Source organism: Leptopilina boulardi, unplaced genomic scaffold (genome assembly GCF_019393585.1).
Source record: "Leptopilina boulardi isolate dan_hultmark-lab unplaced genomic scaffold, ZJU_Lbou_2.1 LbouV2_342, whole genome shotgun sequence".
NCBI lineage: Eukaryota > Metazoa > Arthropoda > Insecta > Hymenoptera > Figitidae > Leptopilina > Leptopilina boulardi.
The window spans coordinates 2,621,502-2,639,357 of NW_026137910.1; the positions used below are offsets into that span (position 1 = coordinate 2,621,502).

A 17,856-nucleotide genomic window follows, 5' to 3' on the forward strand; every position below is an offset into this window, starting at 1 on the left:
TAAAAGTATTTATTATTATCTATAAAATTATTTTAAAAAAGTGATTTTTAAATTTCATAATATTGTTACTAGTTTTATTTTTATTATCACTTACAATTTATATTACTATGTTAATTCATAAGGACTTTAAAATTCATTTTTAAATTTCCCGCTAAATTTATAATGCTCCTTAATCTGTATGTTGGTAGCACTGTCACTGAAATTTGTAGAATTCTCAAAAATGTAATTTCCAATTTTATAATTAATAATATTCTCAAAAGAATCTCGAATTAAAATACTCTTTACTATTATTTGTTTAAATTTAATCGTCGAAAAATTAAAAAACTTTTACACCTCAAATATATGTATACATTTAGCTGAGAAAGTGAGGCTACATTAAATAAATATAACTCGATTAATTAAATTAGCAAGCTTGTAATTAAATTTTCAATTAGATCAACAATTAATAATTTACAACATTAAATTAAAAAGAAAATAAACCAAATATTAAAAATTTATTATTTGAAATTCGACATATTTGGCGGGATAAAGCAAAAACGTGAAATAAACTGGCGCCCTAGATGGCGCCTTCCTCCAACAGTGAAAACAGAAAACCGAACCGGTCATGGTGGTAACGATCGTGCAGCGCACTTGCGTTTCTGAATTTTCCCAGTGATATCGCAATAATCACATTTATCATTTAGCAAACAACGTGTCAGCCGCCGGTTTCAATAAAAATGGGCGCCTATTTATCCGAACCGATAACCGAAAAAGTGTCCAGCGATCAGGCGGGCAAAAATATTGCGTACGGCGCGAGTTCAATGCAAGGCTGGCGAATTAGTCAAGAGGTAAGTGATAAAATTCTCAAGTGCTTGCATTACACCGTTAATCCAACTTACATCCTGAACAAAGTTTGTCTCATTAAAAAAATCACTTGAAATAATGTAAAAATTTCTCTCATCTTTAATTATACATAATACAATTCCATTTACCCTTCACTTTTACCGCTTCAACAAAACTTAATACCAAATTGAGCGGTTTATGAATCGTTTGGAAATATACACATACATATATACATACATGTATATACATTACGGTTTACGCTACAAAGATGCCATTCTGCCGCGAACTTGTATTTTTTCATTGCCTTTACCGGCTAATAATTGTCTTCATCTATTTATTTCATCAAATTTAATGACAATTTAAAAAATTATTCTTTAGAAAATAATCAATAATTTTTTCAATTAATTTTCCATTTGAATTTTGCAAAATTTCTTTAGGCAAAAATCATAATGGAATTGGTCATGCATTTGCCGCCAGAGTAATTTGCATTTAAGAAAAATAAAAAGTTAAATTTTTCATATATTTAAAAATGATGAGTGGAAATTTTCCAGTTTAATTTGATTTTTCAATTATTTGTAATACATGTGAAAATTGTGATATTTGATTAATTTGAAAATTTACATTTCACCTAACATAACCTCTATTTTGATAATCTCGTGTTCTTGTACATTATTATTTTGTAATGTCGCCTCTAGTTGTAGTACACACGCACATTTTGTCTTTCATTTTGAAAATTGAATAATTCATAAATTCAAATATTATATTCTATTATTAAATAATTTATTTTATATTTATAAAAAAAAATTTGTTTCATATATAAATTATATATATTATTTTAATAATTTCTTTTTTTTTGTAGTTATAAGAAAAAATCAGATGAACGGACAAGAAGAAAAGTTAGTCCAACTTCATATTTTCGTATTTTTAAATGTTAAATAAAAAAAAAAAGTTTTTAAATTAATTTTTCAGTTAAAGAGTGAATTTTATTTTTTTTTGAATAGTTGAAAAAAAACGATTATCAACTTGAGGTTATGTTACTTAAATTGTTGTTCTTATTCGTTAGCAAATTGTAATTTATACACAAATTCGAATTTTTGGTAATTCAAAATATTAAAATATTTTTAAAATATAAATTGTGATTTTTCGTATTTATTTCAAGATATAAAAATATCTTGCTTAAGATTCAAATTCAAACAAAATTTTATTAATTTATGTATTTATTGATGATTTAAATTAGAAAATTATATTTTATAACAATTAATGTTTTGATTAAAAAAAGCTTATTTAAATTAAATTGTTATTTGTTGCCTTACTCTTTGAGGACCAAATATTTTTTTACAAAATCTCGATTTTTAATTATTATTTTAATTAATTAATAATTATATTATTTAATCAGTAATTATTAAATTATTATTAATTTAATTAGGTATCTAAAATACAGAGTTTGGAATTGGAAATTTTTAATTTGCTAGATTAAATATAAACAATGTTTATGATCAACGATTTAGAAAAAAAAAATTTTTTTATGCAAATTAACTGTAAAGAATTTAATTTTTAACATTTAAAACCACTAAAAAGTTGAATTTTAATAAAAATTACAATTTTCTGATGCAGAAAGAAACGATTTGGTTAACATAACCTAAAATTTTATGAACCAAAAGTTCTAAATTTTCAAATGAACGAAATATTTTTTTCAATCTATAAATATTATTAAAAATTATCATGGCAATATAAAATAAAACATTAATTTAAACAATTATTAAATTAATAACTTCTTTTTAGATATTTGAAACAATATTTTGTAATAAAATTCGTATTTAAAAAAGTTGCAAAAAAAATTTCGTTCATTTGAACGTTCAAAACTTTTGGCTCATAAAATGTTTCTTACTGTGCAAATTTTTATCTTAATTCAAATACAATTTTGAATAATTGAAAGTTTTGAAACATAAAATTGCTCACGCACTTTTACTGCGGAAAACTTTTAAATTAAAAATTATTTTTATTTTATAAAAAAAAAAAATAATACAAAAATGTAAAGTTGGGGTAATTTTTGTTTAGACTGTCTGTCCGATTTTTTTCTTAATGAATATTGTTTTGTAAATAAATTTTCTACTTTTAGGATGCTCATAATGCGTGCCTTGAATTCGACGAAGATGTTTCACTATTTGCCGTGTACGATGGACACGGAGGTCATGAAGTGGCCGCCTATTGCGCTCGAAATCTACCAGATTTCATCAAAAATACTGAAGCCTATAAAAATGGTGATATTAAGCAAGCTCTCATTGATGCATTTTTAGGTTTCGATGCTACTCTCGTTACACCGGAAGTGATTGATATATTGAAAAAAATAGCCGGTACAAAGGATCCAGACAAGAAAAAAGATGATCAAGACGAATCTGGTAAATTTTCTTTCACTTTTTATTTCACATGTTTTTCCTTTTCTTCAAAACAAAATTTCCCCTATTCCCCTTTTTTGTTTTGGAAAATTTTATTCTGTGAAGCCTGAAATTCTAAAATAAAAAAAAAATTTTCTTTTTCAAATTTCAATACTTTATAATAATTTTAGACTCTAAATAATTCAGGGTGGCCACCTAACCGGAAGATTGAAAAAAAATTGTTTTCTTATGAACAAACCAGGCTTAAAATTTTTTGTAAAAGAAAGTAGTTTTTTGAAAATTTAAAAAAATCGAAAAATACAAAAAGTTTTAAAAAACAGATTTTAACTTTTACATTACGAAAAATAAAGTAAATTTTAATTTTTTGATGAAATCTTTGAAAAGTTCAATTAAAAACACAAATTTTGAAAAAAAAACTTTAAAAATTGATGCATTTTTAATGAAGTTATATGCGAATTTAAAAATCAAATTTTTAATTTAAAATCGCTTAAAATTTAATTATTTGCAAAAATTTCAATTTTTTTTTAAAATGATTTTTATAATATTCTTTGAAAATTCAATTATCTGAAAGCATTTTTCAATTAAAAACTTTTGGAATTCAATTTTTTTTTGTTATTTCTAATAAATTCTTCATCAACAGAAATCAGTGAAAATTTCTTTTATTATAATTATTATTTGAAATTTAACACAATCTTTTGATATTCAATTATTTTCAAAAATTTCAATTTAAAAGCTTCTAAAATTTTTTGTAATTCAATAATTTCAATTATAACTCTCGTGAAATTCAATTATTTTTTAATAAATTTTATAATATTCTTTGAAAATTCAACTATTTAAAACAATTTTTCACTTTTGAGTACCAGAAATTATCAAAAGATTTAAATTAAAAAATCACTTGAAGTTCAATTAATTTCAAAAATCAAAATTGTAAATCTTTGAAAATTCAATTACTATTAAAAAAACTGTTATCTAAAATTTTTTGATAAATTATTTTTAGTTGTGTAAAATTTAATTATTGTCTGAAAATTAACAAAATCTTTTAAAATTCAATTATTTATAAAAATTTCAACTTTAACTCTTCCAAAATTATTATTATTATTTAAAAATCTGTAAAACTTGATTAAGTATTGCCTGAAATTTTTTTTGACCATCAAAACTAAAAACTATGACAAAATTTTTATTTCGGATAAATTGCTTATATCAGACTTGAAAAAATTTTTAAAATGAAACTTTAAGAATTTTTTTTTAGAAATTTTTTCTACTCAGTTCGATTCTGAAATATTCGAAATAAATAGATAACGTAAATCTTGAAAGGTTAAAATTTCTCTGATTCTTGAGAATAAAAAATTCTAACTTAATTTTTCTTTTATCTCTGCTTTTTTTAGATGAAGAGGAAAATATCAACAGTCTTTGTATGGAGGCAGCAATGCCATTGGAACAAGTAATGGCGAAATATCAATCCGACAGTCAACATCCACAATCGAAGAATGAAAAAAATGAGATTAACAATCGTATTTATTCGTCAAGTCCATATTTACGAAGTCGAAAGGGTAAAGAAAAAGCGAGTTGTTCGTCGTCTGGTGCTGGTTGTTCATCATCGTCGTCATCATCATCGTGGAACACAAATGAAAGTGATGTAAGTAGCTCGAGTCAACAATGTGGTTCAAGTACAAGTTCAACCGATAGGAAAGAATGTGAAACTGCAGTCAGCAGTGAAGCGGAACAAGTATTAGATTCAACAACAAGTAATGGTGAAATTGCCGAAACATCTGAACGTGTTGCTTCCACACAAGATACGGATACAACGAAATCATCATCGGCTGATATGCCCGACAGTTCTGAGGATATTAAAGATAAAGTGTCGCCTAGTAAAACATCACAAGCTGAATTACAAAGTACAAATGATACGGAAATTAATGGTGGTGATGGAAGCGGTGGCAGTGGTTCAAAAGACAATTTTGATAATGCTGATAGCAGTAATAAAAGCGGCATTGACAGTGCAATCAGCAGCTCTTGTACACCAGTGGAAAATGGCGAGACGGAGGAACAAGCTAAAATAAGTAGCAGTAACACTCGGAAAAGACCGAGTGCAATTGAACTTTATAAAAGTTTATTACAGGAAGATGCTGCACGAAGAATGGAGAATCAAGATGAGGAAGATGACGATGAAGACGACGACGACGATGAGGAGGATGACGAGTCTTTTGTTGGAAATCGAAAAAAGTAATTTTTCTCACTTTCTTTTTATTTTGTTTTTTTTTTTTTTTTTGGAAATTTTTTTATTCAACTTTTTTTTCAATTTTCTAGGAAAAATATACTTAAACAATTCGATGAAATGGATGACAGCGACGATGACGACGATGAGGATGACGAGGAGGAGGAGGAAGACGAAGATGATGAGGATGATGAAGACGACGAGGACGAGGATGAGGACGATGATATAAACATGAATATGACCGAAGAGGTGAATAAAATTAGAATATTTGAAAATTTTTATCTCGATAGTTAAACATATTTACAGGCCTCGGATTATACATACTTTATCGAACTTTTTTTTCGACTCATTTCAACAAATGACGACTTTTTCGACTTATTTTACAAAAAAATTAAAAAATAATTAATTTTTCTTTGCAAAATTAATTATTTTCAATAATTTTTAAAAAATTCTTCGAACATTGAATTATTTAAATTATTATTCAATTAAAAATTTTCTAAAATTCAGTTATTGTCTAAAATTCAGGTCTCGGATTATATGACTTTTTTTCGTAAATACAACTTTTTTTTTTACTTATTTTAATAAGATTCGACTTTCTTTTACATTCTTTACAAAATTTTTAAACAAAATACATCTTTTTAGTATACAATGCAGATCTTCTATATTTTAATTATTTAACAAATTTTTAACAAAAATTCTTCTCTAAATTAATTATTTTTAATAATTTTAATTTTAAATTGGAACAAATTGATTAAATTAGACTTTAAAAAATTTTTTAAATGGAACTTTAAGAATTTTTTTAAAAAATTTGTATTATTGAATTAAAATTTTGAAAATTTATTCCAAATAAATTTTATTGATAATATTCTTATAGAATTATTCTTATTAAGAAATTAATATAATGAATTTAATGTATAATAACATTAGTTATTTAAAGTAAAATATTTATTAACTAATTATTGAATTTATTTAAAATAAAAAAATCGACTTTTTTGTGCCTTAAAGTTGATCCAAGGCCTAAAAATTCTTTTTAAAAAGTCTTCAGCAATTCGAAATTTACAAAAAAAAAAAAATTGAATTCAAAATTATCTGAAATTTGATTAATTCTAAAAATCTGGACTGTTGCCCTCTAGAAATTTAATTATTTTTTAAATGTCTATTTATAATTCTTCAAGTTAATTATTTTTAATAATTTTAACCAAATTTTTCTAAAATTCAATTATTATTGTATGTAATTTGTAAAAAAAAATCTGCAATTCAATTTTACAAAAATTTCTATTTAAAATCTTTTAAAATTCAATTATTTCTAAAAATCTTAAATACGTAACTTTTCCAAAACTGAATTATTTTTAAAATTATCACAAATTTTTCGCCAAAAATTTTATCAACTTTTTCTAAAATTCAATTATTTAAAACATTTTTATGTTTTAAAAGTTTTTATAAATCTTATTAAAAAGTTCTTCCTTTTCCCATAAAGTACCTTATTTTTAAAAAGTGGATGAAATTTTTTGCTAAAACAATTTCAACTTCAAAATTTTTAAAAAAATTCTGAATTCATAAATAATTTACATAAATCAGACTTGTAATTTTTTTTTTTTTTTTATTTAAATTTTTTTTAAATTTGTGAAAATTTGTTTCGGCCCGATTTTGAAATATCATCTAAATAAACGATGCTGAAGTCCACAACGTTTATGATCAACGATTAGAAAACAAATTATTTTTTTAAGACGAAAAATTATAAAGTTTTTGATCAAAAAAAAAAAAAAAATGTTTTTTATAATTTTTTTAATAATAAATATTGCAGGAAATATCATTGAGACGAAAATTCATTGAATTTTTCATTAAGAAAAATATTTCTTTAAAAATCGTTGAACATAAACGTAAACTTCAGCATTGTCTAAATAAAATTTCATGTTAAAATCATATACAATTATTCTTATTAAAGAATTATTAAAATTTATTTTTAAAATCTAATAACAATTATTAATAGAAATAAAATATTTATTGGACTATAAATTTATTAAAATTTTAAAAATCGACTTTTTCTTCTAATTTAAATCGACTAAAACGATTTTTTTTCGCCTTAAAGTCGATCCGAGGTCTGTATTTAAAAACACTACTAGGAAAAGACAGATAAATTTAGTAAATAAAAATTAATTGAAGTCGATTTTTTTTCACACATGCCCTTAAAATCACTGATATAATTAAAAAAAATAATAATTTTGTCTTAATATGAAAAAGATATTTAATAATTATGAAATAAAATGTTGAAACAGCCTGGATCAGACAGTGGTTGTACAGCTGTGGTGGCCTTACTCAAAGGTAATGATTTATATGTGGCAAATGCGGGAGATTCGAGGTGTGTCTTGTGCCGTGATGGCGAAGCAGTTGAACTCAGCTTCGATCATAAACCGGAAGATCAACCGGAAATGGATCGAATAATAAAAGCAGGTGGCAAAGTAACTGCCGATGGACGAGTGAATGGTGGACTCAATTTATCCCGAGCAATTGGCGATCATGCATATAAACAAAATACTGAATTATCAGCTCAGGAACAAATGATTTCGGCACTCCCTGATATTAGGCATATGACAATTGATTTGGAAAAAGATGAATTCATGGTACTTGCTTGCGATGGAATTTGGAATTTCATGACAAGTCAAGATGTCATTCAATTTGTACAGACACGTCTCAAGAAAGGATGTCAAAATGTTTCCAAAATTTGCGAAGAGGTTCGTGTTTCATTATTATTTTTTTTTTTGTTCTTTCACTTTTAATGAATTGACAAAATCGATATTTTTTCCTCACCAAATTTGATGGGAATTTATAATTAAAAATTAAAATCAATTAAAATTAAAAATTATTAAAAAAAAAAAAAAATTAAAACAAAAACAATTTTTTAAAATTTGTAAATTTGACTAAATATTTCTTTTTTACGTCAATTTAAATTGAAATCAAAAAGAAAACATTGATTTTCAAATTTTTTACAAAATCTTTTTTGATGTCAAAAACAATTTTTTTTTTAAATTGATGAAAACTTACAAATTCGACATTTCGCAACATAAAAAGGATTAAAAAAAAATGGTAAATTTTTTGCCTGAAATAATTTTACTCTATTCATTTAATTTTAACTTATTTAAAATATTCATTGATTTTTGAGACTTTCTAATTCTTTTTTCCAATTTTGTTGAAGTCAAAAACAATTTATTTTTAAAATAGTGAAAACTTAAAAATTCAACTAAAATGAAATTTCACTTGTCAATTGAAATTGAAGGAGAAATTGGGATTTACCGTAATTATATTTTTTACACTTTGCATCATTGAAAATTGCCTTTTGATAAAGATAAAAAAAATTTTGTGATTAAAAAACGATAAAATGTTTAGTTTGTGTTACTGGAATTGTTTCATAATCTCAGAAATTTTTAATCTTTATCCAATGGTAATTTTTAATAGTTCAATTTCTGTCATAATTTATAATATTTTTCATTACTTAACTAATATTTTGTTTTTATGATTTTGAATAATCAAAATTTGAAATTTTTTTAATAAAAAAAATTGTCAAAAATTATTTTTGTTCAATTTTTTAAAAATATGAAATATGGTATTTAGATTCTAAATTAAATACGAAGCTGAAGTACGCAACGTTTATGATAAACGATTTTTAAAGAAATAATTTTTTTAAATGAAAAATTCTATAATTTTTCCTACCTAATTTTTATTAATCAACAAATTATGACAAAATCTATGTTTTAGATTTGAAAAAAATTCATTTTTTTTGCAACTTAATAAATAAATACAAAAATAAAAAAAAATTTGAAAATATAAAAATTGAAAAATGTTCAAAAAGAATATTTTTAAAAAAAATTTCAATAAATAGAATATAATTGTAAATTCTAAATAATTCCAGAATTTATAGTAATTAGTGATTTTGTTTCTAAATGAAAAAAAAAATGTGATCATTTCAAAAATTATTAAATAATTAATATAATTATATTTGAGGAGCAAATTTTCAAAACTTGATAAATCCATTTTTCAAAAAAATGGAGATAACCATAAATTTAATATTTTAAAGACCTCACAAATCGATCTGTCACTGTTAAATTTAAGAAAAAAAATTTATTAATTACAAATTTTTTATTTAAAAACTTGACATAACCAAGATGATTTACAATTTGTATGTTTTATATTAGAAAAAATTACCAAAACATGTAAATCACTCAATTATGACAAAGTTCAATTAGAAACATAACGTCTTGAATATAAAAACATTGTTATAGAAATAAATTATTATAAATTTTTTATTTTAAAATTAACTCTAGTGGTTATGTGTGGAAAGTCATTTGTTTGAATTTCTCGAAATAAGAAAATATGGATTTATCAGGTTTTGAAAACTTGCTCCTCATTTAATCAATTATATAAAATAAAATGCATATTTTTTATTTTTATAGCTTTTTGATCATTGTCTCGCACCAAACACATTTGGCGATGGAACAGGTTGCGACAACATGACAGCGGTGATTGTTCTATTTAAATCATCATTACCAGTAAACGATGTGAGCAATTCAACAAGCGAACAACCAGTGACCACGAAGAAAAGGCCCGTTACACCCGGTTCACCAGAAGCCAACAAGGATTGTGCGACGCATGACACTGTGATAGATGAATGCAAGCGTCAAAAAACTGAAGCTGTCTGAGAAAAAAAAACGAAAAAAAGAAAAGAAAGAAAATGTCTCGAATTTGAAGAGAAAAAAAAAACAAAAAATAATTGACCTACTGATGTTTTTCAAGTGAATATATGAATTTTTTTTTTTTTTTTTTTTTTTGTTTTAAATTACGTACAACTTTTGCATATGATACAGTAACTATATTTAAAAAAAAAGAAAAAAAAACATCTTGTAGTTACGCAAAAATAGTGCATGATTTTTTTTTTTATAAAAGCACTCGATAGACTGATTTATTGGAACGAACGTGAAGTGATAAGAGTTTTTTTTTCAAAAACTTGGATAAAAAAAAACCGAACGAATCCAGTTATAATCATGATATTATCGAATTCTTATACGGAATTCAAATTTTTTTTTTAAATCAAATTTTTTACAATTTTTAATACTTTTTTTCAAAAAAAAAAAAAAATTTTCTTAAATTTGTATTTTTCTTCATTTACGTGAATTTTATCACATTTATGTATTTTATTTCATAATTTGTGAATTATTTATTCATGTGCATGAATTTTTCTTTTTTTTCATTAATTTTTTTTCCGTGCATTAATTGTCTTTGTATAGTTTAAAAATTTTTTTTTAATGTAATTTATTCATAACAACAAATCTGTTTTTTTGTAATTCATGTAATAATAATAATAATAATAATAATTCTAATAATAATAATAATTATAATAATAATGACTGAGACAAAATATTGACTGGATTGTGATGATCATATGAAGAAACAAAAAAAAAAAAAAAAAAAAAAAAAAAAGTAATTGTTATAACGACGAAAACTTAATGTAAACAAAATACCATTTATTTTTTTGGTTTAACTTTGATTTCAGTGGAGGACACCTTTATGTATTTGTAGATGATAAGTAAGAGTTAAGCATACATTTAAAATACGGCAAAGTTAAGGCAACAAATTAGCGGCAAAACTATCAACTGTATAATTTATTGTTTTATTCACATCGACGTCATAACACTAGATTTTAAATAATAATAATAACTATTTATCGTTCCGGTGGTTAAATAAATTTATTTTTTTTTTCATTGGTTATGGAAATAATATTTCGGAGAGAAAAAAAAGAAAACAACAGCACAAAAAAAGCTCGTTCAGTAATAATCTTAACATTTCACAATTTTTGTATTTTGCATTTATATAGTTCCCTAGATATTCTCATCACTATTGTTAATTTTAGCATATTTTTTTTTTAATTTTTTTTTTTGTAATTTCACTATCATTCCCAAAGCGTGATTTTTTTTATATTATAACAATATATTTTTTTTTTCTCAAAAAAGGCAAGCACAATTAAAATCGTGTAAAAAAAGGAGATTTTTTTTTTTTATTGAATTAATCGTGAAATTTACGATTATTTTATTACCAGACTTCTTTTTTTTTTGTGTAATGTACTCTTGTTTTTTTTTTTTTAAGGTACATTAAATGTGCGATTGTACATATTTCTAAACATAAGCTGTAAGATTTATAATATTTGTAATCCAATACAAACGATTAATTTCTTATTTTCTTTTTTTGAATAAAGTTTATTTTTCAATCCCTAGTTACGGTTTTATATATATAAAAAAAATGAAATAATTTAAATATAATCATTTAAAAAGAGAGAAAAAAAACAGAATAAAATGCTCCTCTGGCTTTGATTAATTTTTTATGTCTAATTCACCGAGTCTTTAAGGATAACTACGAATAGTTGTACTAAGCACGCAATACCAAAGTGACGATTTCAGTTTTTTTATGCATAAAGAAAATATGGAAATTCGACTTCTTAAAAAACAGGAATATATTATTATTATTGACCGATGTGACGAGCTCTAATGTAGAACACATTAGGTTTTTGCTAGACAGTAGTAATTTATTGTACACCGAACTTTTATATATAAACATTGATTACTGTGAAACTATAGTTATGTAACAATATATAATTATAGTTCTATAAAGAAATATACGCTGAGAAAAAAATTAATATTTCCAAATAATCCTTGATTTTTAACTTAATATTAATTTAAACCAAATTTATCAATGTTTGAAATTAAATTCACTGGCGTTATAATAATTATTTAATCTATTTTTAGTAAAAATTAAAAAAAATTTTTTTGGTTTAAATAAATATTGGATAAGTCAACGAATTGAATGAAAAAATTTTTATTCAAGTGCATAGTTTTTTTTTTTTTTTTTGAAAATATAAATACAATTATTATTGTTATGTAACTATAATATTTACAGTATTCAAGAAACTTTTCGATTGCTTCTTAATTTGTATAGCTATATGTCGGTATACATAAATATATATGACTATACATGCAAAAAAAACAACCAAAAAAAAAAATGTAATGAGTTATGTCGGAAAGGAAAATTTTGCGGAAAAAAAAATTTGTAAATAAAAATTGAAGCAGTCTGAAAAGTATTATTGACTCATATATTTACAGTGTAAAACAATTATATAGAATCAGACAGAAAATTAAATTAACTCATGTGCCTTTCATGTTCAGGGGTCGACAGTCTCCAATAATTTTTGTGTACATTAGATGCTGTCTCATTTCATGGAGATTATATAATTATGTCTTCACCCGAAAAACACTTCGATACTATATATTAATTATAGATGCAAAATTTCTTGATCAAACCTATGTACAATATGCATATATCCGTTTCGTAATACATGTATGTACCATGAAGACAAAGTATAATATGTCTTTTTTTTATTTGCATTTGTTTTTTTTTTTCGTTATATTGACATAATTAATAGGGTAGATGTACCGGTTTTAGCCACTTTAAGGATTTACGTATTATTTTTAGCACATCTTTTTTTTTATAATAATTATATAAAATAAGTTACTAGTGCTTGTTAATAGATCACTTAGTGTCCCTAATTTTTAAATTTGTTGTTCTTGAGAGTAAGAAAATTATTTAAAATTTAATAAATTAAAAAATATCAATTTTCCCAGTTTTTGACACTTTTGCACCAATTGTGGTCATGCTTGGTTCTAGTTTTGGCCAGTTTAAAAAATTAATTTAAAAGTCATACAAATGTGGAATAAAATCAATTAAGTAAAACAAATATAATATGTAATATTGACTACTTTAGTCTTATTCTACAGAAAATTCCACTTAAACTAATAATAATAAAAAAGCAATGATATTGGAAAGAAATGTCCTGTAAGTGATTCTGAAAAGTATAAAAAAAATTACAATATTCTATTTATTATTATTGAGTAAAAACTTTAGAATATTATTATTTTATATTAAAACACTTTCTTAAATTTTTATTTAAAAAAATATTTACAAATACTTATTTAAACCTCTTTAAATCAAAAGTCAAATATCTCTGGCAACTTTTTTTAAAAATGTTTTTGTAAATATAATTTTTATAACACTAACTTTTTATAAACAAATTATTTATATTTCTTTGCAATTGATGTAATGATTTTTCTTCGATTTAATATTTCTTCATTATTTATCTTCGAAGTTAGTTTTTCTTTTTAATTTTTTTGACGTTTTGTTTAAGGTTATAGACACTTTTTATAAAACGAACATTTATTTATATTGTGAATTTTTTATATTTGTTAATTATAATTATTATTTTATATTCATTTTCTTATTTACCATTGATTAAAACAGATTAAAAAACGTTAATAACTATTCTTTCATGGAGGTGGCCAAAACTAGTTTAAAGTTATAACCACTTTTGGTCATGTATGGCCAAAACTAGTTAATAAACGAAAATTTGTACCTGTTTTGGCCACCCCATTTTTTTTTTATTAAATAACAAGATTTTAATAAAATATTTTATACGTACTGAGTAATTTAAACATTTTTATGAATAATCTTCAAGTTTTTATTATTATTTTTACTCCTTTAAAAGAAATTAATGACTTTATGAACCCGCTTAGACTTTATCATTAGAAAATGGCCGTTTTTTGACGTCTTCTGAAAATTGTTTTATTTTCATGTCAAATAAATCAAACTATTATATTTCTTTAATACATAGGTAAAAAAAATATATCCGAAATGAATTTTTATCAAAATAAATACTATCAAGTTAACAGGAGACTAATAAAATCAATAAAAATGTGAGGTTGGCCGAAACCGGTGTCAAGGTCAAAACCGGTGCATCTACCCTAAGTGCTCAAAAAAATCACATTTTTCCCCCGGTCTGTTTGACCGTTATTTTATTCCTTCACTATAGAATTTTTTAAATGTGTTAAGTGTGTATATAATTTTTTTTTATTTTATATTGAAAAGCTATTTTCTTAATATTTTTGTTTTAATTTTTCCTTTTTATATACATAACCACAAACTCCAAATAAAATTAAAATTTTACTAAATTCTGAAAGATCCATTTTCAAAAAAAAAATAATAAAATTTTTTATCCAATTATTACTAACACAATAACACATTTTGCTCTTTGAAAAATAACCTGTTTGTTTTTGTTTAAAAAATATAACAAACATTTTATATATACTTATAAATTTTGAAAAACCCTCCTACGGTTTAATTAAATTGCAGAAATCGCGGTACCAAAATGGTTCAATTTACCCTGCATAGAAAATTTTATATTTCAACATGCTTTAATAGTTTTTTGGGTCGCTGATTACGAATCCGGTGTCGATTTTCAAAAATTCAAAATGGCGGATCCAATATGGCGGACATTTTACAAAAAGCTTTAAAATTCATCAAATTCGTTTAAAAATTGTTACTCGGGGGTTTTTGGGATCGCTGATTTCAAATCTGATGTCAGTTTTTCAAAACGATAAATTAATAAAAAACTTTTTTTAAATATCTGCCATATTGGATCCGCCATTTTGAATTTTGAAAAACTACCCTCCAATTCGTAATCAGCGACCCCGAAAACCCCCGAGTAACGATTTTCAAGTCAATTTGATAAATTAAAAAAAAATTTAATATCCGCCATTTTGAATTTTGAAAAACTGACATCGGATTCGTAATCAGCGACCCCAAAAACCCCCGAGTAACGATTTTAGTATGTTTTTTTTAATAAACTTTCTGATTAAATGCACATTATCCACTTATTGAAAAACTTACTTGTTTAGCTAATATTTAAAGTTATGTAACTTTGACGAAAAAATTTTTCATCATTGCAAACCAATATTTTTTAAAAGCATAGAGCATTAGCTTCAATTTCCAGTTTGGATCATGTAATTCCGATGTATTGTTAACGAGTTATTAAATATTCAGTTACCCCGAGTATACTCGGGGTTAACCGTTTTGGCACAGTCAATTTACCCCGAGTTAACTCGGGACAAACCGTAGGGAGGTTACAAACATTCAATTCAAAATTGTAGGCAATCTTTGAAAGAGCAAAATGAGTTATTTGTAAAAATTGAATAAAAATTATAATTGCGTTTACCACGTTTAAACAAAAAAATTAAATAAATTATTAACAACAAATTTTATTATTTTTATTAAAAAGAAATTTTTTTTTAAAATTGTGCAACTTAATCTTTTACAAAATTTAATAAAATCAATTTTAATGATAGTTTTTGTTAAAAATAACTTTTTAGTTTGAGGTTATGTCATAACGAAATGAAATATTAGTAGCGGTCTCAGAGACCGCTATAGTAGTTTAAAGGTAAAAAATACATATTTGTCGTAAAAAATAAGTCAATTTTCTTTTTTTTAAATTTGTACAATTTTATAACATTTCTTTTTTATTTGCCATGATTTTTAGTACAAAATAAATGCATTCCAGTCTAGATATATGATTTTTTTTGGAACAAAATATAAATGAAAAATTTTGGTCATTTTTTTTAAATAACAAAAATTTTATTACCATAATTTTTTTTTTTTATAGAATTTCATAGAATTTTTGTCCATAAACTTCATAGCAATGAGAAGTTTTTTCTGTGCGCAAATAAAATTTTACCCCCCCCCCTCTTATGAAAATTTACACTGTTGATATGTTTTCTGTGATTATTTAAATTGAATTTAAAATTATTCTATTATTAAAATTTAAAAAAAAATTTTTGACAATTTTAGATTTTTTTGAAAAAATGAAAATTTAAAAAATTTTAATATAATTATATATATATATTTTTTTTTTTAGAGAATAATGAAAAGAATATAGAAAAAACTTTTTGACAAAAATAATAAAAATTGTGAAATAAGTGTATAAATTTAATTTGAAAAAAATAATATACACATTTAAATATTATTCGGAGAAAATTGAATTTCTAAGTATTCAATTTTTTGAAATATTTATTTAAATAAAAATAAATTTCTGGAAAAATTATTTTTTATTTATTAATTTATTTATACAATAATTATTAATAATTTTTTAATTTAACAAATATTAATATGGACAGAATTGTCAACGGTCTCACAAAAAAAAATATAAATTTCTAATTTACTGCAAGATGTTCAATAATTTCTAATTGCTCTATTTCAATTTTTTTTAAAGAATCATATTGAACTCGAAGTCTTTCCAGTTCTATGGACTTTTCCATAATTAAAGCCTAAAATTAAAATTATTTTTTTTAATTCAAATTGAGATCATTTTTAAAATGTTATAAATTTAAAAAAAAATGAATTTTCCCTATTGGGATCGGCTAAACTGCAATACGCCATCTGGTGGGGACCCATTCTCTCCCTCCATTTTCTTTCTTTGTCTCTCTTCAATTAATAGGTTAGAAAGAGTAGAAAAAACAAAATGGAGGGAGAGAATGGGTCAAAGTTACTAGATTGTTACTAGACCACCGTTCCCAATACCTGCATTTGTTGCTTTCGTTCTTCTCGTTCTTTGGCAACAGAACGAAGTAAATTACGTGCACCAATCACTTTCATCTTTTCCTTGTCCACTTGTTGCCCTACATTGTCCAAAATGTTAATAAACTCATCAGTACTCTTCTTGAATTCCGTGATTTCTAAATATAATAATTACAAAAAATAAAATATTATTTTATCAAATTAATTTACATTTATATTATAATTATATTATTGGAATATTTTTAAATTTCTCAACCGGTATTTTTATAATTCAAAAATTTGCCACTAGGTGTCAGAAATGTTCGATCGGTAAATTGGTATATAAAATGATACAAACTTGCTCCTGATTTTCATGAATATTATATTATTATTTAACAATTAAACAAGTGACAAGGATAAGATATTAATTGTGTAAAAATATAACAAGGTGAGTTGAATTTTTTAATGTAATACATTTCTTTGTCCACTTTCATATTATTATATTATGTGTATAATCGTGAATTAAGTGAAGTGCTCCAAAAATAGAATATAAGTTGGTGATAATAGTAATAGAGTAATTGGTGCATTTTGATCCCATCTATCTTACTTACTGATGACAAAATTTTGACTTTCATCTTTTAATTTTACCGCTTGATTAACAACTTCGGGATCTAAGACTCGTATTTTACTCAAATCATCAATATAAAGACCATACTTTGCTAGCGAATCTGCCATTTTCTCAAACAAACAATGAAATGCTGGTTGCTAGACTTTCCAGTGACACCAACATATCAGAAATGAAAAATCTTATTTTAAAATCAATAATTTTTGACATTGTATTACAATAACAGATATTTCCTTAATTTGATCTAAACTCGTGTTTAAAATTTCTTATTCATAATTTCTTAATAAAGAATAAGAATTTTTATTTCCACTATTTTTAGGTGAGAATTAGAATTGTTAAAGATTTTTTATTTATTTAGTGTTATACAATATTTATAA

The 17,856-nt window shown here is 23.7% G+C and overlaps 2 protein-coding genes across 2 annotated transcripts; one reads left to right on the top strand and one right to left on the bottom strand.

Moving 5' to 3' along the window:
- Nucleotides 1-569: 569 nt before the first annotated feature.
- Nucleotides 570-12,854, top strand: LOC127286027 (probable protein phosphatase CG10417). Its single transcript, XM_051312308.1, has 6 exons — nucleotides 570-827; nucleotides 2,942-3,221; nucleotides 4,604-5,441; nucleotides 5,526-5,682; nucleotides 7,710-8,165; nucleotides 9,882-12,854. Exons 1-6 carry the CDS (start codon nucleotides 717-719, stop codon nucleotides 10,125-10,127), a joined length of 2,088 nt encoding a protein of 695 aa, XP_051168265.1. The 5' UTR covers nucleotides 570-716; the 3' UTR covers nucleotides 10,128-12,854.
- A 3,533-nt stretch (nucleotides 12,855-16,387) lies between these two features.
- On the bottom strand, nucleotides 16,388-17,632 carry LOC127286043 (intraflagellar transport protein 20 homolog). Its single transcript, XM_051312329.1, has 3 exons — nucleotides 17,466-17,632; nucleotides 16,879-17,033; nucleotides 16,388-16,625 (listed from the first exon to the last, which is right to left on the bottom strand). Exons 1-3 carry the CDS (start codon nucleotides 17,587-17,589, stop codon nucleotides 16,512-16,514), a joined length of 393 nt encoding a protein of 130 aa, XP_051168286.1. The 5' UTR covers nucleotides 17,590-17,632; the 3' UTR covers nucleotides 16,388-16,511.
- Nucleotides 17,633-17,856: the final 224 nt, after the last annotated feature.

What these genes read in the sequence shown, in the direction of transcription:
- LOC127286027 (XM_051312308.1), top strand. Translation starts at nt 717, where the DNA reads ATGGGCGCCTATTTATCCGAACCGATAACCGAAAAAGTGTCCAGCGAT. An exon ending in TTTGTTGGAAATCGAAAAAA is followed by an intron (nt 5,442 to 5,525) that starts GTAATTTTTCTC and finishes TCAATTTTCTAG; the next exon opens with GAAAAATATACTTAAACAAT. An exon ending in ACATGAATATGACCGAAGAG is followed by an intron (nt 5,683 to 7,709) that starts GTGAATAAAATT and finishes ATGTTGAAACAG; the next exon opens with CCTGGATCAGACAGTGGTTG.
- LOC127286043 (XM_051312329.1), bottom strand. Translation starts at nt 17,589, where the DNA reads ATGGCAGATTCGCTAGCAAAGTATGGTCTTTATATTGATGATTTGAGT. An exon ending in AAGTCAAAATTTTGTCATCA is followed by an intron (nt 17,034 to 17,465) that starts GTAAGTAAGATA and finishes TATTATATTTAG; the next exon opens with AAATCACGGAATTCAAGAAG. An exon ending in AACGAAAGCAACAAATGCAG is followed by an intron (nt 16,626 to 16,878) that starts GTATTGGGAACG and finishes TTTTAATTTTAG; the next exon opens with GCTTTAATTATGGAAAAGTC.